Source organism: Necator americanus, chromosome X (assembly GCF_031761385.1).
Source record: "Necator americanus strain Aroian chromosome X, whole genome shotgun sequence".
NCBI lineage: Eukaryota > Metazoa > Nematoda > Chromadorea > Rhabditida > Ancylostomatidae > Necator > Necator americanus.
Window position 1 is genome coordinate 10995694 of NC_087376.1, and position 22546 is coordinate 11018239.

A 22546-nucleotide genomic window follows, 5' to 3' on the forward strand; every position below is an offset into this window, starting at 1 on the left:
CGGCTAGCACCGTCAGCCCCGGAACGCGAACACGTTCATAGACTGACATACGCGGTTAACAAGGAGCCACCGAACGTGTCGGAGGTCCTGGTCTGTATTCAAAAAATGAAGAATGGAAAATCTGGCGGAGACGACGGGATTAGCGCAGAAATGCTAAAATATCTTCCTCCGTCTGGGATTCGTGAGATGACAAAGATCATACGTTCAATATGGATAAACGAAAGGATACCTGATTCGTGGAGACACGCTATCATAATTCTCCTCCACGTTATCCGTCACGGACCCCAGGAATTATCGAGGAATCTCTTTGCTGCGTGTTATGTACAAGGTATTGGAACGCATTATCCTGGACCGACTCATTAAGCATCGCGAAGAAACAACGCGCAACGATCAAGCTGGCTTTCGTCTTGGCCGATCTACGATTGACCAGGTGTTCATCGTCAGGAGAGTGATCGAAATCTGGCAGCGGTATTCGAAGCCAATGCAACTAGCGTTTCTGGACTTTGAAGCCGCGTTCGACTCTCCTCACCGAGGCCGTCTTCTCAACGCGCTGGGCGCCGATGGAGTACCAGGAAAGTTCGTTCGCTTGCTTGATGACATGAATCAACGAACAACTGCTGCAGTTCGAACACCAGCCGGATGTACAACACCGTTTGAAGTGGTAACTGGAGTAAGACAAGGGGCAGTGGCAGGACCTTTCCTGTTCAATTTCGCAATCGACGACATTATGCGAAGAACAGTCGACCAGTGTCCTGCCGACATTGTCTTAGCACCATCTGGGTGCCCCTTGACCGACCTCGAGTACGCCGACGATGTTGTTATATTCGCGGAAAGTAGTACGAAACTTCAACATGTTGTCAACCTTGTATCGAAGCTAGCTGCAGCCTATGCACTACGCCTACGCCCTGAAAAATGCAAGCGGATGTGGATCTCTTCGAGACCACGAACGGGAATCAGGGTGGACGGACAACCGATAGAACTCGTCGATGAGTTCTGTTACCTAGGCTGTACGCTGAAGAACAATGGCAGCTACGAGAGAGATGTTCAGCAAAAATGCGCTAAGGCCACTTCTGCATTTAACTCCTTAGCGAAATGCCTGTGGTCGACCCCCATCACCAACGAAGTCATGCTGTGAGTCTACCTATCCGCAATTCGCCCCATCATGATGTACTGATCGGAGACTTGGGCAGCACCATCAACGGTTATGGAGAGGCTTGACTGTACGGAACGAAAGCTGTCTAGACGGCTACTTGGCTACTTTTGGCCAAAGGTATGTCACAATGAAGATCTTTACGCAGAAATGATGTGGTATACCGGCGGATGACACGTGGAAAACATCAACATCTTGCACCGCCATCGAAAGTGGCTAAAGTAAATCGTCTTCGCTTCTCTGGTCATATATTAAGGAGACCGGCAGATGGCCTTGTTCAACGAGTTCTGAGGAGTTCGTCGGGCTCGAGCTGGAAGAAGCCACCTGGCCGAAAACGGAAGTTCTAGACTGAGGCGGTGAAAGAGGACCTGAGGACACTCGGCGTGGATAGGCAGTTCAGGCGAGACGTAAGGTTTCGCAGAATATGGAATAGCGACGAATGGATTGATTCTGTGCAAGTTCTCGCAGAAGATCGAGAAGGTTGGGCAGAGCTGTGTTCAAGGACGGCACACCTCGGCGAAGATGCGGGTAATCGCGTCAGGCGATGACATCAGCCCGCCGATTAAGTCAAGTCATATATATATATATATATATATATATATATATATATATATATATATATATATATATATATGTATATATATATATAATATATATATATATATATATATGACGAAATTCGAAAAGGGGGGTGCGACGGGTCCACCGGCGTCGAGTTGGTGCGCCGGCGCCAGGTATCCATAAAATGGGGTGCGACTTGTCGCACAGCGTCGAATTCCTGTGTAATGGTGTAGAAGTCTCGCACAGTAACTTTGTGTGCATGTCGCAAAAGGTAAATGGGACGTCGCAAACATTTCATAGTTGTATCCACTTTCCGCGTTGCTTTTCACTTCGACGACTCCTCCGTTCTTGAGAAAGTGGAAACACGGATGCTAACTGCTGCTTATATAGCAGCCAAGTGTTTACATGTTCTGATATGAAACGCTATCTTTATTAGTGCGATGATGTCGTTCACTTCATTTTATGTGAAACATCATTCTGTGATAACTGTTAGGGAAAAATGGGATGAAATTCCTTACTTCGAGTAATACCTTCAAATTGTGTTTACATTATATTGGCATCGAAATGGTGTTTGAAACTGAAGTTGGATATTCCACAAGTGTAGAACTGACGCGTTTAGAAGGAAAACTAAAATCTTTCGTCTTTATTTATTATAAAAAAAAGAAAGAAAACGTTGTTAGATCAACACAAATCTAACTTCTGAGAATAATACACTTTCTTTTTCTTTTTTCCTTGGTCAGTCAAGGGGAGCAAAACGAACACCACAGAAAATCTGAAGTCCGGCTTTAGCCGGACGTTCAACTGTTATATATATATATATATACATATATATATATATATATATATATATATATATATATATATATATACGTATATATATATACGTATATACGTTTTTGACCTAAAGACACGTTTTCGAATTTGGCATAGTACGGAAACCCAAGGGAACCCGTAGAGTTTGGGTTGTGAATTAATTAATTGTGAATACAGTGGAATTCGCTCAATTCCTCCTAGTCGTCCAAAGAAAAAAAAACGGCTTGGTAACGGCGCCTCTTCCTACGAGACGTTAAAACACGTCCCTTTGTACACGCTTCGGTATATTGTATATTATATTATTATAATACTATCCGTTCAATACTGATTGACGAAAGGATAGCTGAATCGTAGACACGATATTGTAATTCCTCTCCACAAAAAGATATCCATCACGGAACGCAGGTATTACCGAGTAATATCACTGCTGCTTGTAATCTACAAGGTTTTGGAGCTGGTCATCGTGGATCAGCTTATAAGAAATCGCGAATAAACCACCACTACGAAAAAGCCGCTTTTCGCTGTAAACGATCGTCGACTGGTCAAGTGTTTATTGTGAGGAGATTGATCGAAGTGTGGCAGCAGTAACGCCATCTCAACGCTCTTTGCGAAGATGGAATTACAGAAAAGTTGATGTACTTCGATAATAAATAAATAAATAAATATAATAATAAATGACAACAAATAACAAATGCTTAACTAATGGCATGAATATATGTATAACTGCTGCGGTTCGAAAACCAGCTGGATGTACTGCATTGTTTGTTGTAGAAACTGTAGTGAGACAAGAGGATGTTGCGGGATTCTTTCTGTTCAACTTCGCCGTCGATGACATAATGCAAAGAGCAGTTGAGCAGTGTCCCGCCAATGTCATTTTAGCGTCGTTTGCACGTCTCTTGGCTCGTCTCGAGTACGCTGACGATGTGGTAATGTTTGCTTTTAGTTGCGCAAAGTTGAAGCATGTACTTATTTTGTATCGAAATTAGCAGCAGCATATGGACTGCGACCCCGCTCTGATAAATGCTAGCATATGTGGGTCTCCTCGAGACCCTCAACGGGAATCGCGGTGGATGTACAACCCACCGAACTTATGGATGAGTTCTGTTATTTGGCTGCGTGCTGAAAAACGATGGCCAGAGAGATTTTCCGCAAAGATGCGCTAAAGCTGACTAAAAGCCGCTAAAGCTTTCTCTGGCAACTCATTGACCAAGTGCATGTGTCGACCCCCCATCGCTAACAAAGTCAAGTTGCGAGTTTACCTATCCGCAGTTCGTGCTATCATGATGTGCGGATTGGAGACGTAGGCAGCGCCATTGATAGTGATGGAGGAGCTTGATTACATGCAGAGAAAGCTGCTTAGGCGGATGCTTGGCTATTTTTGGCCGATGTTGTGCCGTAACAAAGAACTTTACTTAGAAGAGGATATGGTGTAAAAAAAAACGTTCTTTGGACACAAGGAGACCATTTGTTATTTTCAAGTTGTTCGGAGGTTGCTTCCAGATCCTAGATGGAAAAGGCACCTTGTACGTAATAGAAATTTCTTAACGGTGGTGAAGGATCTCAGGACACATGACAGGCAGTTTACTGGAGATCTAAGGTTCCGCCTCTTGTGAGGCAGCGACGAATAGGTAGATTCTATGCGAACTCTAGCTGAAGATCAAACAGGATGAGCTCGGATATCTTCAAAGACGACACAACCCCACGAAGATGCGGATAGCCGCATTAAGCCGTAACACCTTGAGTGAAGTAAGCCGGTCTAGTAGTTATTCTATAGTTCCGCTGTCGTTACGGAATGTGACATCCGGCTTGCTCTGCATGAGTGCGAGACCTCTAGTAACATACTCCTACACCTTTATTTCCACCGAGTTGCTAACGCGGTGTTATGTCGCATTACCTATTTCGTTCTTCAAGGCAGCACTGAACTCTTTAAAGCAGTTCTTTTTTTGACAAATTATTGTCCTCTACTGCTGCACAAATAATTGCGCTGATTTCAATTTTTGCGCCGTCGCTTTCTGACACCGGTGCACCAATTTTACACCGTGGCCCCCTTCTCTCTGCTCTCTGATATTTCGCTCTATATTTATATATTTATGCAGCAGACTAACCCGGTCATTTGAGAGCATGATATTCCTTCTTTCTATACCGATGCAAAATTTAAGCTTCTCTCATCTTCTTTCCCAACAGTTAATGTAGAAAGGTGTGATAGCGCCAAATAACGTGAAAATCATACATTGATAAAGATAAAGATTCTACGTTAGATTACGTAAACAGCTAGCTCCTACTAAAACGGATTTCTGCATGCGTGTATAATTTCTGAAGAAATCATTTGGCTAGCATGATGAATGTAACGTATAGAAAAGTTGGCATACGGAGGAGCAGACTTTGGTGATTAGCACCACAGGCAAACAGTGTCACTTCATTTTAATGATTTTTTTACGTCAGAGTCCCATAAGGTCGCGGGACCCGTCCTATTGCATTCTTGCGCTAGTGCACTCATCTGGTATCCTGAGACTTCTCCTACTCTATCAGCTACAGGTGCAGGCAACCCTAACATTATGACATATTTCTCATCTACATGACGGGTAATTATGTTCAGGATCTCACGTTAAACACGTTAAAAAACCAGAGCATTGAAAATTGTGTAATTCTTAAAAAAAAAAACACTCATGGAACGATACAAACGTAATCCACATAAAAGAAGTCACCAATGAAAGATAAGAATTTTTGTACAAGTGCTGAAAAGATGGAAACATTTGGAAAGAAAGGAGGCAAGGATCTAATCTAATGCGTGGATTAAAGTACAACATATTTTCACATTCAATTTTTCTTTGTGTTTAACTGGAACTATGACATTATGACATATTTCCTCTGCAACGAAATTCAGAGACATCAGGCGGAAAACAGTTGAACAGTATACCCCGAGGTCATGTCCGTTTTCGCACCAATCTGCAGGTCACTTGGTCGATCTCGAGTAGGCCGACGATGTGGCAATTTGGTTCTAGTAGCGAGACATTGCTACATGTTGTTAATCTTGTTTTGAAATTTGCTGCGGCCTACAGACTGGGACTCCACCCTGACAAATGCGAAGAGGTGTGGGTTTTGTCAAGACCCTCAAAGGAAATCAGGGTGGACGAACAACCTATACCTCAGCCTATTGAACTAGTGAATAAGTTCTGTGAAGTTGAAGCCTGACTGCAATAGAGAGAAAGCCGTTTAGGTGACTTACCATGACGAAAAACTTTTCTCTAAGAAGGCGATGTGGTGTACCGGTAAATGACACGTGGAAAACATAGACATCTTGCCCTGCCTCCTGAAGTACTCACAGAAAACCGTCCACGCTTCCAAATTGTGGACGTTACCAGACTCAAACTGGTCGAGTAAGGACATCCTGGTTTTGAAAAACAGTTCTTGACCAAGATACCAAAAGAAGATCCGAGGACATTTGGCGTCGATAGGCAATTCAGCCGAGAGGTGAGCTTTCGCAGATTATGGGATAATGACTAGAAGATGGATAGATTCTATGCGTGGTCAAGCTGAAGATAGGACAGGATGGGCTTCAGTATGTTTATGAGCGACCCACTCCGGATAAGACGCGGTTAACCGCCTTAGGCCGTAATATCCGCCTGCCGTTTAAGTCAAGTATATATCCTTCCATGCATACAAGCGTGGTTTACTTGACTTAATCGGCGGGCTGATGTCATCGCTTGACGCGATTACCCGCATCATCGCCGAGATGTGTCGTCTTTGAACATAGCTCTGCCCAACCTTCTCGATCTTCTGCGAGAGCTTGCACAAAATCAGCCCATTCGTCGCTATTCCATACTCTGTGAAACTTTACGTCTCGCCTAAACTGCCTATCCACGCCGAGTGTCCTCAGATCCTCTTTCACTACCTCATTCCAGAACTTCGCTTTCGGCCAAGTGGCCTCTTCCAGCTTGGATCCGCCAAACTCCTCAAAATTCGTCGAACAAGGCTATCTGGTGGTGTCCTTATTATATGATCAAAGAAGCCAAGACGATTTTCTGTAGCCGCTTTCGATGGCGGTGCAAGATGTTGATATGTTCTACGTGTCATTCACCGGTGCACAAAATCGACTTCCGCGTAAAGCTCTTCGTTGTTGCATACCCTACGCCAAAAATAGCCTAGCAGTCGTTTAAACAGCCTTCTCTCCATGCAGTCAAGCTTTCCCATCACCGTCGCCCACGCTACCAAGTCTCCGATCCGTACATCATGATGGAGCGAATTGCGGATAGGTAGATTCGCAGCTTGAGTTCGTTGGCGATGGAGGTCGACCATAGGCATTTTGTTAAGGAGTTGAATGCAAAAATGGCCGTGGCGTATCTTTGCTGAATATCCTTCTCGTAGCTGCCGTTGTTCTTCAGCGTGCACCTTAAGTAACAGAGCTCATCGACGAGTTCTGTCGGTTGTCGGTCCACCCTAATTCTCGTTCGAGGTCTCGAAGAGATCCACATCTGTTTGCATTTATCAGGCGTAGACGCAGTCCATAGGCTGCAGCCGGCTTCGACACAAGATTGATGGTTGAAGTTTCGTACTGCTTCCCGCGAATATAACCACATCGTCAGAGTACTTGAGATCGGTCAGGAGGCGTTATGATGGTGCTAGGATGATATCTGCAGGACACTGACTATTCGGCAGGGCTACTGTTCCTCATATAATGTCGTCGATGGCGAAATTGAACCCAGTCTTGCCACTCCCCTTTGTCTTACTCTAGTTACCACTCAAACGGTGTTGTACATCCGGTTGGTGTTCGAACTGCAGTTATTTGTTGATCCAGTTGATCCATGTCATCAAGCAAGCGAACGAATTTTTCTGGTACTCCATCGGCGCAGAGCGCGTTTAGAAGACGGCCTCGATGAAGAGAATCGAAAGCGGCTTCAAATTCCGCAAAGGTTGATTGCATTAGCTTCGAACACCGCTGCCATATTTGTATGGCTCTCCTAACGATGAACACCTCGTAGATCGGGCAGGACGAAATTCACACGGCCACTCAGCCAACTCGTCGCGCGTTAGTCCTTCGCGCTAATGAATCGCTTAATAAGTCAGGATAATGCGCTCCGGAACCTTGTACATGAAACGCAGGAAAAATTGATAATTCCTAGGGTACCTGGCGGATGACATCTTGTGGAGGGGAATAATGGTACTATGTTTCCACGATTCAGGTGTCCTTTCGTCTATCCATATGGAAAATGGAAACATTATTCGAATTATGAGTCTCCTCCATTCTCAACTATTAGCAAAGAATGATGTGCTAATATGGGATAACGTGAAAACCACTATCGTAGTGATATAAATAACGTTCTACGTCGGATCGCGCAAACCGTTGCCTACTATGTATTGTATTTGATCGGCCGTTCGCACGTGTGTTTCCTCTTTTTGAAGAAAGGATGTTAGTAGCATCAAGAGACATGCTGCGAAATAGATATGCGAAAGGACCATGGAAATCCGTTCTACCGCCTCGGGGTCTCGCGCACCAATCCGACGCAGCGAAACCCGTCTCTCCCCACTCTATAGCTTTCTGGCACAGGTGCACCATACCGACGCCGTAAGACCCGTCTCACCCAATTTTACCGCGTTGAGGCTCCAGTGCACTAAATGACGCCGTGGTTTCCGTCTCCCTCTCTTTTTGGAATTTCTTGACTAAGACACACATATACACAGACGCACACACGTGAAAGAATAAGCTCGTTATTATATAGCATGATAGTTTGCAAATTTAGAAGTATACATTCGCATAAAAGTTTATTTACCCTCGCTAACATATGAAAAACTAATTTGCCTTATCAAAGTCAACATACATTACATAGCTTTGGACAATGGTGAAAAGGTAGAGTGGTCGCCTATCAGGTGCATGGCCATGGTTCGACACCTCACCGGTGCGGTTTTGCATCATCATAGAGTATTTTCGTGACACACAGACTAAGCGCGTTATTATATATAGCATGATCTATGAGATATTTTTAAATACTGTTTGAAGCGCATGATTCCACAAAGAAAAGATTCAGGTGCATAAGTCGAATTACAGAAGACCAGTGTGAAAAAACACCAAAAAATCAACATTTTTTCGTCAATGTGAACTGGGACGATACAGGTTCAACATACCGTCGTCCCAAAACGAGTCAAATTTTTGCAAAAGACAAAATTGGGGAAATGGCGTTTTTCCAATCTTTTCCCATCCAAAATTTGGAAAAAGGGCGGAGCCCTGGAAATCGCTGGAAATCAATAAAGCCTCTGATGGAGAAAATTTTTCAGCTACACCATACTCGAAAGAGATCTGCACAGCATTAAGTTGCTCTGAGTTATGAGACTTTGTTTAAGATCATACCCATTTCGGCGCGTGAGCGAAAATTGAGAACTTGTGAAGTTTTCTCATTCCAAAAAGCGGGCGTTTTAATAAATCACCCATATATTCATGCCGGTCTGATCGTCCGGCCCACGCCGGACTCTCAGACTTTTTTTATGATTCGATTAATCAGTAGGCATCTTAACTACTAGGTGACATTAACAGAAGTACACGTGGATCGGCACTATAGCGGAACCATAAGAGAAACAGAGAAAAGTGCATTACATATAAATATTTATTTCTGCATTCCCATCTTACCATCATTTCCATTGCATCTGTAATGAAAGCCTCGAATGCCAAATTAGCACGGAATAAGTAAGAAAAACAATAGGCAGAAATAATCTTCCTTTTTGATTTTTATGTAGAGATGTTCTGCGAAAAATTTCAGAACTGAATGTGAAAACCCAATTGAAGCATTTTAACGTTCACATATCATTGTGGAGTCTTGGCAGACATCGACTTCGTTCTTCTTTTTTCTGCCAGCGTGTGCTTCTCGAGGTATCTAAGAGCAAAAGGATTTCTTCCAACTAAAAGCGCAAGAAAATTAAGTAGAGAACCCACCTCTAAAAACTGGGACACACACTTTCTGCGATACAGTAAAATATTTTATTTGATCTTTCCATTCGCACTGTTAACATTGATTTTTTTGCCTGAATATGTTTTCTATAATATGATATATGAGTATGAGGTAGGTAGTAGTGTTCGCATTCATTTTATCACCTTTTTATTTCTGGCTTGTCTTTCATCTCCACAGTGACTTCATAACAGAACTCGTTGTACAGAATTTTCTTAACTGAACCATGCTTTGTGTCTACCTTCAGTCCGGCAGGCGTCCTTACTCGGGAAAAAGCCACGTAGAGTTGTCCGTGACTGAAAACGTCTTCCGGAAAGTACGCTCCCACTTCATTGAAAGACTTTCCCTGAGCCTTATTTATAGTCATTACAAAAGCAAATCGCAAGGGAAATTGCGTTCTTCACAGTCGGAACGGTAGCTGCTTTTCCCAGTAGTTGTCAATCCTGGGTATTACAGCTAACTGGTTTTTTCGGCCCCCACAAGCAAAACGACTGCCAAGCACATAGCCTCCGAGGGTCTCTACTCCAAGTTGTGTCCCGTTGCAGAGGCCGTTGACAACGTCAAGATTGCGCAAAAGCATGACGATTACTCTTCTCTTCAGAAGCAGCTAATGTGGTAGCATTCCAGTGGGTTCTAACGTGTTTAGGTACTCCACCGGGTACAACTCATCCGAGCTTCCTTCATAATGATTTTCATAATACATAATTCATTTTTGAGCAGTTTGCAGTTTTTAGCGGTGGTTCAAGGGTACAATTCTCGCAGATGCAGCGCTTCTCGCCTTATGGGACATTTTGATGACAAATCCACAAACACATGCAAAAAATGTCGTCAGAAAAGAAAGTAGCTAGGAAATAATTGTAGATCTCAAATGATTAGTAAGAAGAAAGAAGTAATGATTTCAAAGAGGAAATAGTATAATTTTGTGGTTTTTGAATTGCCCAAACAGAAAAATAGAGCTATCTATGTAATCAAAAGATTAATCCCTTTAAGTGCCTCCTAAAATTGGAGGTGCATGTACTCATAAAGTTTCATATGCTCTAATTAACACATGGCTAAAACAAACCTGCTTTAGTCATGTGTTAATTAGAGCATATGAAACTGTTTTATATCAGATTATAGATTTATAAAGGTTTTATAACAGACTTCATACATGATAATTGAGCTGACAGTGGCTCAGTGGTAGAATTTTCCCTCTCGAGGGGGATGTCCTTGATTCGGTCCCCGTGGATGGAATGTTTTTGTTCTTTGTGGAGAATTTTCGTAATACAGACAAAGACGCGCAAAAAAAGTTGTCAAAGAAGTTAATGCCTAGACAGTGAGCATGGATTTTCTAGTCTTTCAGAAACCACAGGAAATGGAACTCCACCTTCGATAAACCTGAGAAGAAAACATCTTTAAAAGATGTGCGATAATTTTGTGATTTGTAAATGATCCAAACAAAAACGCAAAGTTAGAGGCATACGTACACGTAAAAGTTCATATCCTATCCTTGATATATGACGAAGGCTGACCTGTCTTGTCACTGCTTTCATAGAATTTCGTAGAATTGCTGACACTGGTTCAGTTGCAGACTGCTCGGCTGCCAACCGCGTCTCTCGGGTTCGATTCCCGCCGATAAAGCATTTTCAGTCATAATGGGGTATTTTTATAACACGCAAGCAAAGAAACCTACACAGGCAGTAAGCATAAATGGAAAAATTAGCAAACAAACGACTACACTCTTTTCCAGATGTTGAAAAAGATAAAAACGTTCTAATAGAAGGATGGTGAGGAATGCTCAATATCAGGTTTGCCGTTCACTTCCTCATTGATCCAGTGTTGATCTTATAGATAGGAATTTTATGGATGCAGTCAGTCCTAGACCTTTCTGCACAAATAATGTCAAGATTAAACTTTAACAAATTTTCGCATTCAATTCCTCTTTTCTTGTCATGATTAATTTGAGTTTTCTAACATTGCCACATCTTTTTTTGGAACTTCATTTCTTTTACGATTCATTTCTCTGGAACCAAAGGCACAATTAATACCTCTAAATACGCAACATCATTTGCAAAATACATTTGCCTGCAAAAAAGTCAGAAAAAGTAGTGCATAAGAACTATATAATAGTTAAATGGAAATGTAGGAATAAATATTTCACTGTATTGCACTTTTTCCTGTTTCTCTTGTTGTTCTGCTATAATGCTGGTCCACGTGTAGCTATGAATTAAAAAAAAATATTTAGTTAATAATTTAAAAGAAAACTTCTATCTCTATAATCGAAGCACTAATCACTTATCTGGTTAACGAAATTGGAAGTATACATACACACAAAGATTTATGTATCCTCACTAACACATGGTAGAAACTAACCTGTTTATCACAGCTTTCATACAGCTTAGTACTTCTCCTGACAATTGTTCACTGGCAGGATGTTCGCCTCTCAGGCGGGTTTCGATCCATCGGTTCTCATAGGCGCGGAGTTTTGTATTGACAGGAGTATTTTCGTGACATACAGACAAACACGCACACGGACTAAGCGCGTTATTATATAGCATGATATATATATATATTTATTTATTTTTTAGATACTTAGATGGCCCGTCTTCACTGGATGTGCGGGCTCCAGCATCTCTTCCACTCGTTTCTTTCCCTCGCCATGGTCATCCAAGATGTTCTCAAATTTCGTGAGTGACGTTGACGAGGTCCTTGAGTCGTATCCAGCTGAGCTCCCAGCTGGTCCATCCGTGTAGCGAACACGTCACCCCTTCTAGTTGGCGGTCTCCCTCGAACGCGTTTGGCATCTCTTGGGATCCACTCTAGCATTCTTTAGTCCATCTATAGTCGATTCTTCTCATAATGTGACCGGCCCAGCTATGCTTTGCCCTCGATATGTACTCCGCTGGGCCGCGAAGAATGAACATTGCTCTGAAGTCGGAGCTGCGAAGGCAGGCTAAATGTTGTGTGCGCCGATTAAACTTCAGAAGACATCTCTCAAGGGCGCTGTGGGTAGTAAGTAGCTTCCTAGACGTGGCAGCGGTTTCTGCCCACGTCTTCGCTGCGTAACAGAGCGCTGGAAGAACTGTCGAGTCGAACAGGCGGGCAGGAAGATCTTGGTCCGTCAGTTGGTCCATAGCTTCCCTGACGGGTGCGAATGCTGCTCATGATGGTCTCATCCTTCTATTCCATTCTTCTTTCAAGTCGTTTTCCATGTTCATAGAACGTCCGAGGTATGCGAATGACGAACTTTCCACGATTTGGGAGCTGTCAAGTTGTACTCTTCCGTCCTCGCAGTCAGCGTTCTTCATGAACTATTTCTTCTTTCTGTTTATTCGCAGTCCTATTCTCTTCCCTGCTTCGTTCTGTTCTTTGAGCATCGTTTCTGCTTCACTGGTACTGCTCGAAAAGAGAACGATGTCGTCCGCAAGACAAAGGTTCGAGAGAAATCTTCCATCAGTGGAAAAGGTGTATCTTAGTGGTGCGTCGATCGTGGCAGTTGGCGACTTCCATACGACGCGTCCACACCTTGATCGACCAGCGCTGACAGTATTGCATTCGTTTCTACGCCGTCGAAGGCTTTCTCATAGTCGACGAAGGTTAAAACAAAGAGCAGGCGGTGTTCCCGGCAAATGCTCTATGACCTTCTACACAATCTGGATGTGGTCCAAGCAGATTAACCCCCTGAAGGAATCCAGCTTGCTCCTGAGGCTGGGTTTCAAATGTGAATGCAAATCAAATGTAAGAATGACCTTGGTGAATACTCTGTATAAGATGCTCAGGAAGCATATCGGACGGTAGTTCCGAAGGTCTTTTCGGTCCCCTTTCTTATGAATGAGAACAGTTCGCGAGGTCTTCTTCTGGTCTGGGATATCTTATTTCTGAAGATGGACATCATGTGCGCCGCTAGAAGTACATGAAGTGGATGGCTGCCAGTCGAAAGATAGTCTGCTGATATAAAATCAGGTCCCAGAGCAGGGTTTCATGCTCTTGATAGCGACTCGTACTTCTGAAAGAAGAATCCGTTGTGGAGCTTCACCAGTGGGGATAATCGGGCTTGACACAGGAATTGATGAACGGAAAGGATTCGAGTAGAGCCTCTCCGTAATTATTTCCATCTCACGACGAGAAGACGAGAGGGACTAACGAAACCTCCATATGCAGAATTTCTTCTTTTCGGGCCGTCTGGTTCCCTCAAAATTTAGATAGGAAAAAATTTATATCTTGTTCCATCTGAATTCCAAAAACTAGAAGGTCTCAAAAAACAGGAACGACTGACTATTTCATAGTGCAAATCTTCTTGTATAAAAAGCCCCACAGCAAAGCAAAGAGCAAGAACCTATAATGTATGTAATTATCTAAGATTACATAATATTTCGTCCTGTTTATCATGCTATCCTTCATTCACTACTGCTCGTCGTACACTTCCTTACCACCCCCTTCCCTTGCAACCCCTTCTCATTAAGACCCCCAATGGAAAAATCCCACTACACGTTTGACCCTGGATAGATGTTTAAAGGCATCACCCCACGAATCTGAGGTGGTGCAGATTTCAGGTGGAGTATTCGTATACGGGATGGGAGACTACGGAGAGGAAGGTGATTATGTCCATTTCTTGCTAATTGCCGTAAAAAACGGCCCGGAAGATGCGGCGCCGCACAGGACTGGCGCGCTCCAATCGAACCTCTTGTACAAAATGGTGCGCCAAAACGAATGAAGCCGTATTTTCCGAGCCGTTTTTACGGCAATTAGGAAGAGATGGACGGAATCACCCCCCTCTCCGTAGTCTCCCATCCTGTATACGAATACTCTACCTGAAATCTGCACCACCTCAGATTCGTGGGGTGATGCCTTTAAAGAATTATATAACATTTTATAGGATAAATTGCGCGAGCAGGTTTTAGAATACTTAAGCTGCGCTATATATAGACATCTATATTAAAAAATTAACAAAACATTAATCTAGTTAGTTTCTTGAGTTACATGGCGGAACATAACAAGGACATATCGGTGTTCATTTAGGCCTTTAATTCTAGTCACTTAAGCCTTGTGAAAATGCAAACAGAGATTACCTGGTGTAACTGTAAATTTGTGACATATTGCAGTTGAAAGTTGAACAGGAACTCGTTAAAAACATTGATTAAATGTTTTTCACCTGGATAGAAGAATGTACTTCTCATTATTTTCCGATAATATGCGCATATTCGTTTGTCAGAACTGGCTGCGTCAATTCGCTTTTTGCTCCTCTTTCATCCAGATCTGCTGTTTTCACCGCTCCGCTGCGATGCCAACCTCGCTCGCGGCGTTGCTTCGATGAAGAGGGAGGCGGTGTCTAGGTGATCCCAGGCAGTCGTGAACTCTACCTAGCTGGTGGAGCGGCAGCTGTAATTACAAGGATATGTGCGGCGCTGAATGCTGGTCAGCAGTGACCAGCCAATTTTGGGGGCATCCCTTGTTCTGCACCCAGGTAAATCGAAATTTCGACACCTCGTAATAGCCAACAACGTACTTGCAAAGCTTGAAAGTGTTCAGATCTCTAGAAGCGCGAGCTAGAAGCGACCTTATGCTTGCCATGCGACGCAACTTGATTCGGGCAACAAAATCCCTCACGCTGATGTCTATGTTTTCTGTTTTTCTGAATGGTTTTAATTGCTGTATATATGGTCAGATCATGACACGCGGAACATTTGCTAACATTCGTCTAGCGAATAAGCTTGCATCGAGGATAGGCCCACAAACTTTGCACATACCATCCGGAAAAGAAATGGATACTTATGACGCTGCAATGAAATACGCCAGTGAGGGTCACTCTGTGCGTCAATTTCTACTTTTCGTTCCATATAATTTCTCCAATCTACTAACTTTCGTTTAAGGTCATCGTTATTGCTGGAAAGGAATATGGTTGTGGCTCATCTCGAGATTGGGCTGCTAAAGGGCCATATCTTTTGGGTGTGAAAGCTGTATGATGTTTCGCTAATACTATAATTAGTAGAGTACTATAATTTATAATGTTGTATTTGATACATTTAGATACTTGCTGAATCGTTTGAACGAATTCATCGTTCGAATTTGATTGGCATGGGCATCGTTCCGTTACAATTCAAAAAAGGAGAGAATGCCAAATTTTTAGGGTTGACCGGAAAAGAACAATATACGTTAGTTTACTTAACATTTTTTATGTCTTTATCAACAACTCATTTATACTTTTGATTCAGCATTACCATTCCTAATGACCTAAAAGTACGACATCTGCTTAAGGTTACCCTTGCAAATGGAAAAAACTTCGAGGTAACCCGGTATTCTGACTTTTTGTTCATGTTTTGTTCTAGTCTCTCCTATTTACAATAGTATTATCTCATTTTTTGTCTCAATTTTTGTTGTGGGCTAAAAGTCTGCTACAGTCGGGCCTGAACGACCTCTGTCGTGGTGCAACAGCACAGATGGTTGGGTACGCTGTGAGACCCATGCCAAGTCGAGCTGCGTAATTGAGAAAGGGTCACAGAACGCTACTTCGAGGACAACCGCCTACGTAATTGCCATACAAGCTAGGTTGTTCCAACCCGACTGTATGCGTCGATATTTCAGTATTTTGAACCATTGAAGTAGATTAAGGAGTGTTTCGAGTAATTAAGCCTTCGAGTCCTTGAGTACTCAGAAGTACCTGCTCTGCTGTTCAATTTTTCAATAAGCATGTCTCACGCAAAGCTAGCTTCTGTTAAAGCATTAAACCGCAAATGCGCGGTGTTAAACCGCAAATGCGCGGTTAAGTTCTGCTGCGTCACAAGTCCTCATTTCAAAAAAAAAAAACGTTATGAATGCTCTGGTGCGTTGCATTTGCATTTGAAAATTTCATCAAATTGAAATTGAAGTTAAGCCGTTATACAGATGAAACCATTCTTAATGTGAACATAGGATACAGCAACAATAAGATTAGAGCAAACTCGGAGAATACTCGAAAATACACTCTTTATTGAGGCGATACCATTTCTTTTGTTCAGGTAATCTGTCGTATCGATACTGAAGTTGAGCTCACGTACTACCGCCATGGTGGAATTCTTCAGTACATGATCAGGAAACTTATCAAATGAAGTATCCGTCGTTGTTGCTTTTTATGACTTGGTAGATATTTTTCTTTCCAAAGGTCGCTTGTTGATTGTTGTTTATCTTTCCTCACACTGTTCAAGTATATTGTTGTTTGTTCCGCCGTGATGTACATGAACACTACTCTGGTGTATATACTAATCTCCTATGATTATTCCCATCATTCCTCTAGTCTTACTCAAGGTTAAAGTCAACCTTGAAGCTGTGATGCTAGATGTTAGTGAAGTTCTTTTCCATCAAATGTCTGTGTTACAACATTTCCACTCGAAGTGGTGCAGGGTTAATTGGTATCTAGAGACTTCAAACATTACTCTGACAAGTAATTTTGAAGTCATTGAGAACAAAAGATAGTGGGAAGATAGAAGGAAGGAAGAAAGAAAGAAAAAGAAAGAAAGAAAGAAAGAGAAAGGAAGGAAGAAGGACAAACAGGAAGTATTAGGTCAGCTTATTTTTTACACGCGCATGCTTTTACGATATGGTAGCTTCCTGACCATACATTGATGATCATCCGTGTTCACCATGAGTCCCTATCACAGTGTTTCTTTTTTTTCTGAAGGATTATAATTTCCTGGGAACAGGATACAAGTCAAAATCAGTCAAAGTTCTATTTTATTTTTTTTTTTTCGAGTCAAACCAGTTGATCAAGTTCGCAGCCTGTCGCCGAAGCGACATGGGGTCGCGAATTAAGGTCGACCTTAAACATTTACCGAACCAAAAGTGTTAAATCCTTTCAATGACCTCGAGTCCGCTGTTGAGTTGTTCTTGAAGTTTCAGCCTCTAGCTTCTGCTCCCAGCGAGTTGTTAACAAAGTCAACTGCGACTGAGGAAAGCGAAGAAATTCCTTTACAAATTACGGCATTTGATTCTCAGAGGACAATTCAACTTCGGAAAGAAGTGGAAAAGACGATGAAGACTTTATATGTCGCACTCTCAAAACGAAGCAGTTAAAGTTGCCGCAGTTTTACGGTAACGAAGAAGAGTTCCCAGAATTTTAGGCAATATATGAAGCACTCGTTGACAAACATAAGGTTTTAAGTACAGTCCAAAAATACTGTCACTTAAAGTTAGCCTCAAAGGAAAATTATCATTAAGTTTTAACAAAGAAGTACGGTAATAAACCGACCAACAGAGCAAAAGTGCAAAAATAGATTCATTTGTCAGCAGCAAAAATTACGCTGACAACTGTGTGCACACATTCGATGAAATTCGAAACTTTATGAATCGAATGGTTTCTGCAGGCGAGAATATACCACACTTGCATGATGCAATCTGGACAGAGAAAATCTTGGAGAGATTTCTTATACTATGGTGAAAAAGTGAAAAGTTCGACACATTGGGTGCGACTATTTAGTACCACCTACTATGCACAGTACAGGATCACGATCTCGCTCATGAACATTCGAGAAAACTTATATGTCGACAATCTGTTTCTTTCAGCAAAAGGCGAGAAGGAACTAACGTCAAAATCGTGCGAAGCGCGCAAGATCTTCAAAGGAAATAGGAATGAATTTGAGAGAATTCATGTCAAATGAAAAGACCCTCCTTCACAAACTACCAGAAGATACATGTGCGAAATCAAGTGCCCAGAAAGTATTAGGAGTTCTGTGGAATGCGGATACCGACTATCTGACTTACCTGTCAAAAGCAGAAAGTGGAAATGGCAACTAAGCGATCAGTAGTGCGACAAATTGCGTCCACATACGATCCACTTGGATGGATTGTTCCCTTACTAACTCAAGCAAAAAACTTTAAGCAGAAATTATGGAGGCAACAGTTTCAGTGGGATACGGAATTGCCTCCGGAGCTTTGCGGCTAATGAAGCGATATCATTGGAAAAATTAATGGTTTTCAAACATCGCTTCTACGACGTCTTGGCAGAACCTTGCACTCTTCGCAGACACTAGTGAAACTGCTATTGTTGCATGCGCCTGTCTTTTTGACGAAAAGACTTCTACGCTTGTTATGGCTGAAGAAAAACTTCCATGCGTTAAAATCAAAACGACGATCAAACGATGCCAAAGTTGGAGTTAAACGTCCTTACTTTGGCGACGTGCCTAACCCAATTCCATCACCCAAGTAAAAATGCGTGTTACGGCTATCCATGAACTATACGTCTGTTCTTAGACTCCCAAATAGTACTAAGCTTGATTTCGGCGCCACGAAGAACACATGTAAGAGTACTTGTCGAGAATAGAGTACGAGAGATTTCTAGGGCTGTTGAAAACTTGAAAGAGGAGCGAGTGACTGTGTTGTTTGGATACGTGAATACGAGCGAAGATCGAGCAGTCGTCGGAACTAGAGGACTTGCAAAAGAAGAACAGAGGGACCGCCTTTGGTGAACAGGTCAAAACTCCTTGAAGATCCCTGTAGGGACATGGCCTACTAAATTTTATCACCTTGCGCGCGAAAACGACACATTCATTGGTATCTTAAGTGCCAATATTAACATGACATGTACAGAAAGTACCGTAGTTCAAGAGCTGCTAAACTGAACACGTTACAGCTCCTTCGGCACCTGGAAAAAAATTGTAGCACTGATAATTCACTTTGTCAAAAGACTTCTACGTCTGCTAGATGGAGCCAACAAAGTCAGAATTTCTCTACACATTCCAGAACAAAACGACATCTCCGAGACTCCGGGTGCCTCAAGAGGACAGGAAATTCGACAGCAAGGTTCGCCCTTCTTCGCAATCATCATTTAGTACATTTAACGAAGAGTTATCGAAAATCAATGAATAACACCTTGCGCCTATACAAGGACGAAAATCAAATATGGCGCTCACGAGGAAGACAAGGACACTGCGCTGGATGATGATACAGAGTACCCTATTTTTGTTATGCCTAATTTAGCTCTGGTTAGGCATATTATCCAGATAGCTCATGTGGACTAGGGGCATTGGGGCATTGAGCACAGGATTTCTACATTGCGCCATCAATACTGCAACCCTGCGCAAACAGGTTCGCAAATTGACCACTCAATGTGTCTAATGTCGGCGCTCCAATGCACTTTCTTATCACTATCCAAATACCACAGACCTTCCAAATTGAAGAGTATGGAGGTACAATTCCAGCATATAGGATTGGATTTTTCCGATCTTCCGTCATACATCAAGAGCGGAGATAAATTGAAACTGTATGGATGCATTTTTACCTGCACCGTTCCCCGCTTGATCCGCATCGAAGTCGTGCGAAGTATGGCGACAGAAGGATTTTTAAATGTGCTTCGACGATCTGTTGCACGTAGAGGCGTTTTAGTATCTATGACTTCCGACAATGCGCCAACCTTTTCACTTGGCAGGAGTATACTGAAACACTGATGGTTCTTTTTATGAGCGCCTCTACGCTATCAAGTCAATAACATATGGCATTTATAAAGTCCTACTCTACGAGGTTTACGGCAGCGCTCGTTCGACGACATTCATATCGTGGTTGTGGAGATTGAGGAGTGCCTTAATTCTAGGCCACTCATCTACCAAGGGTCACGAGAGGAACTCAGCACTATTCGCCAGATCGACTTTCTGCAGAAAAATAAGATTCTAGCTCTCGCAGTTGATAACATTAAAAGCAACACTGACGATGATCCCGCTTATTTGCCTCCAGAGCAACTTTGGGCTTTTCAGTTTCGAAACCAGGTCGGAAATCGGTGCGCCCTATTTGTCGTGTCAGGAAACAGAAAGATTCTGGCGAAATTGGCAACAATAATACTTAACTTCTCTAAGGGAGACACGCCAGAGATGAATAACCAGTCACACACTATGACAAAAACTATCAAGTGTAGGAGATGTAGTTCTCATTACTGATCCGATTCTTCCCAGAAACGAATGGAAAATGACATGCATTACGGAGATTATGACCGGTGCTGACGGAGGTATTGGCGAAGCAGAACTCATAACGGCTAATAAACGGAAGATACGCCGACCAGTGAAGTTGCTTATTCCACTGGAAGTGTCCAAAAACTCGACCTCAACAAATGTTCAATCTCAGCAGTCACACCCAGAAGATATATCCGCAGCACAACGAAACTACCGTAAAACTTGCGACGGCGAAAACCAGTCATATATGCAGAAAATTACGTCTATGTTACTGCTACTTCTTCAACGCGCTCTTTTTCGCCACTTTGGCGTTGAAAAGCCAAAGTGCCAAATGTTTCTCTTTCATATGATGATCCTTCCTCTCTGTGTAGCAACCAGTTACACCACCGTTCTGGTGTATTTGACATGTTCGGAAAATGGAGTGATCGTGCATGCAGCTCAGCCTGCGGACTTTGAAATCTGTGCAGATAACTTCTACAAAGCCAACATTTCAATGTTGACCCTAACATATTGCAATTTCCGCCAGAGATCACATCGCATGCTCATACAGTGCTTCTCAAATGGCACTTAGATAACCAACTGACAATCATGGAATATCGACTGTCGGATCTGCGCCTCGATTTTGTTCAACCCGAATTGTTGGCAAAATCCTCACCTTCGCGTTTTTCTCTACGTGATTGTTGCCATTATCTATATGTTGTTGTGTGTGCCCTACGATGAAATCAATACGTTGATGTCTAAAATACTCAGCCACCAGGTGGTCATTGTCCGAATCGACGCGAATGCAAAGATGGGTTTCGAACAACAATTCGATGTGCTAGAAAAATGGTCTTATCCAGCGAAGCGCACGTCGGACAACGGTGACTGAGTGGTTGACTAATGTAAGCAGACGGGCCTTATCATTGTTTCCATGTTTAAAAGGAATCATCGACGCCAACACACGTGGCGTGTTCAACCCTTCTAACGCCTGAAGAGCAGCGCAAACAGAAGATGAGGACTCTCAAACTTCAGCTCGGCTACATAGCACGAGAAAAATCCCTCACTCGAAATATCACAATATCGAAATATCCGAGAATTTAGAGGTGCTTGGGATGTTGCTTTCGACTCTGGCCACCGTCCAGTTCTTCTCAGCATTAAGATACGGTTCCACAAGTGTAGCCGAGGAGTACCTCCTCAACCGAAAATCGACATGACAGGTCTGAAAGACGAGGAAACCAGAACGAATTTCCGCCAACGTGTGTTTATTCATGTTGGAGTATGGACCAGGAAGAAGCATTGCAATGCGGATTCCTTTACAAAGTGCATGCAGGACGGTTCAAATGCCGCGGAAGAAGTTTGCCTTTGCATCCGCGGAGACAAGATCCACGTATAATTCCGTATGTGTCACCTGCAGCAGTGGTGATTTGAACAAAAAAAAACGTCTTAAAAAGAAGTTGCGTCGTCAACTGCAACAAAACAGCGATAGCGAGTGGACGTTGGGAGCGAAGGAGTCTGAAAAGGCGCGGGGGAAAAGAACCCGCGGAAAGCCTATGCTTTATTAAAGAAGTATAGCGGCAAGATGGAAAAATGTTCTGTCCTCAACACTGCCAGTGGAAAGGGTGTCGGTGGAGCAACCCTTCTAATTTGGAGGGATCACTTCAACACCTTGCAGAACCGGCAAACGTCGTCAGCTCCTGAACTCGAGCACGTTCATGGGCCGACATATGTGGTTAACGAGGAACCACCGACCGAGCCCGAAGTACTGGTCTGTATCCAAGACATGAACACCGTTTGAGGTGATAGCTGGGGTAAGACAAGGAGCAGTGGCAGGACCCTTCCTGTTCAACTTGGCTATCAACGATATCATCCGAAGAACAGTCGATCAGTGTCCTGCCGACATTGTCTTAGCACCGCCAGGGTGCCCCTTGACTGATCTAGAGTACGCCGTCGATGTTGTTATATTCGCGGAAAGCACTGCGAAACTTCAACATGTTGTCAATTTTGTATCGAAGTTCGTTGCAGCCTATGGATTACGTCTACGCCCTGATAAATGTAAGGAGATGTGGATCTCTTTGAGGCCTCAAATGAGAATCGGGGTGGACGTACAACTAGTTGAACTCGTCGATGAGTTCTGTTACCCACGTTGTATGCTGAAGAACAACGGCAGCTACGAGAAAGATATTCAGCAGAGAAATTTGTAATATATAGAATTGATACAA

General features: G+C 42.9%; 6 protein-coding genes across 8 annotated transcripts; 3 read left to right on the plus strand and 3 right to left on the minus strand.

The window, feature by feature from the left end:
* Nucleotides 1-319: 319 nt before the first annotated feature.
* Nucleotides 320-1135, plus strand: RB195_022292 (uncharacterized protein; the record flags this gene model as incomplete). Its single annotated transcript, XM_064209367.1, has 1 exon — nucleotides 320-1135. One exon carries the CDS (start codon nucleotides 320-322, stop codon nucleotides 1133-1135), a length of 816 nt encoding a protein of 271 aa, XP_064065248.1.
* Nucleotides 1136-1204: 69 nt separating this feature from the next.
* RB195_022293 (uncharacterized protein) lies at nucleotides 1205-5716 on the plus strand (the record flags this gene model as incomplete). Its single annotated transcript, XM_064209368.1, has 4 exons — nucleotides 1205-1270; nucleotides 1498-1678; nucleotides 3296-3450; nucleotides 5477-5716. 4 exons carry the CDS (start codon nucleotides 1205-1207, stop codon nucleotides 5714-5716), a joined length of 642 nt encoding a protein of 213 aa, XP_064065249.1.
* Nucleotides 5717-6221: 505 nt separating this feature from the next.
* On the minus strand, nucleotides 6222-6598 carry RB195_022294 (uncharacterized protein; the record flags this gene model as incomplete). Its single annotated transcript, XM_064209369.1, has 2 exons — nucleotides 6222-6348; nucleotides 6417-6598. 2 exons carry the CDS (start codon nucleotides 6596-6598, stop codon nucleotides 6222-6224), a joined length of 309 nt encoding a protein of 102 aa, XP_064065250.1.
* A 131-nt stretch (nucleotides 6599-6729) lies between these two features.
* RB195_022295 (uncharacterized protein) lies at nucleotides 6730-7445 on the minus strand (the record flags this gene model as incomplete). Its single annotated transcript, XM_064209370.1, has 2 exons — nucleotides 6730-6913; nucleotides 7261-7445. The coding sequence occupies 2 exons, from the start codon at nucleotides 7443-7445 to the stop codon at nucleotides 6730-6732; spliced, it is 369 nt and encodes a 122-aa protein (XP_064065251.1).
* A 4812-nt stretch (nucleotides 7446-12257) lies between these two features.
* On the minus strand, nucleotides 12258-12572 carry RB195_022296 (uncharacterized protein; the record flags this gene model as incomplete). The annotated part of the gene is made up of 1 exon (XM_064209371.1): nucleotides 12258-12572. One exon carries the CDS (start codon nucleotides 12570-12572, stop codon nucleotides 12258-12260), a length of 315 nt encoding a protein of 104 aa, XP_064065252.1.
* A 2261-nt stretch (nucleotides 12573-14833) lies between these two features.
* RB195_022297 (uncharacterized protein) lies at nucleotides 14834-22528 on the plus strand (the record flags this gene model as incomplete). 3 transcript variants are annotated; one of them, XM_064209373.1, is made up of 9 exons in its annotated part: nucleotides 15107-15247; nucleotides 15309-15395; nucleotides 15466-15590; nucleotides 15651-15723; nucleotides 16434-16495; nucleotides 18749-18871; nucleotides 19997-20168; nucleotides 22000-22092; nucleotides 22124-22528. In XM_064209373.1, the coding sequence occupies 9 exons, from the start codon at nucleotides 15107-15109 to the stop codon at nucleotides 22526-22528; spliced, it is 1281 nt and encodes a 426-aa protein (XP_064065253.1). The 3 variants fall into 3 exon arrangements, with proteins under 3 accessions (XP_013291618.2, XP_064065253.1, XP_064065254.1); XM_013436164.2 differs by lacking the exons at nucleotides 18749-18871; nucleotides 19997-20168; nucleotides 22000-22092; nucleotides 22124-22528 and adding an exon at nucleotides 14834-14902 and having other exon boundaries at nucleotides 15104-15247; nucleotides 16434-16523; XM_064209372.1 differs by lacking the exons at nucleotides 15107-15247; nucleotides 15309-15395; nucleotides 15466-15590; ... (1 more) ...; nucleotides 16434-16495; nucleotides 22000-22092 and adding an exon at nucleotides 16684-16778.
* Between the last annotated feature and the right edge of the window lie 18 nt (nucleotides 22529-22546).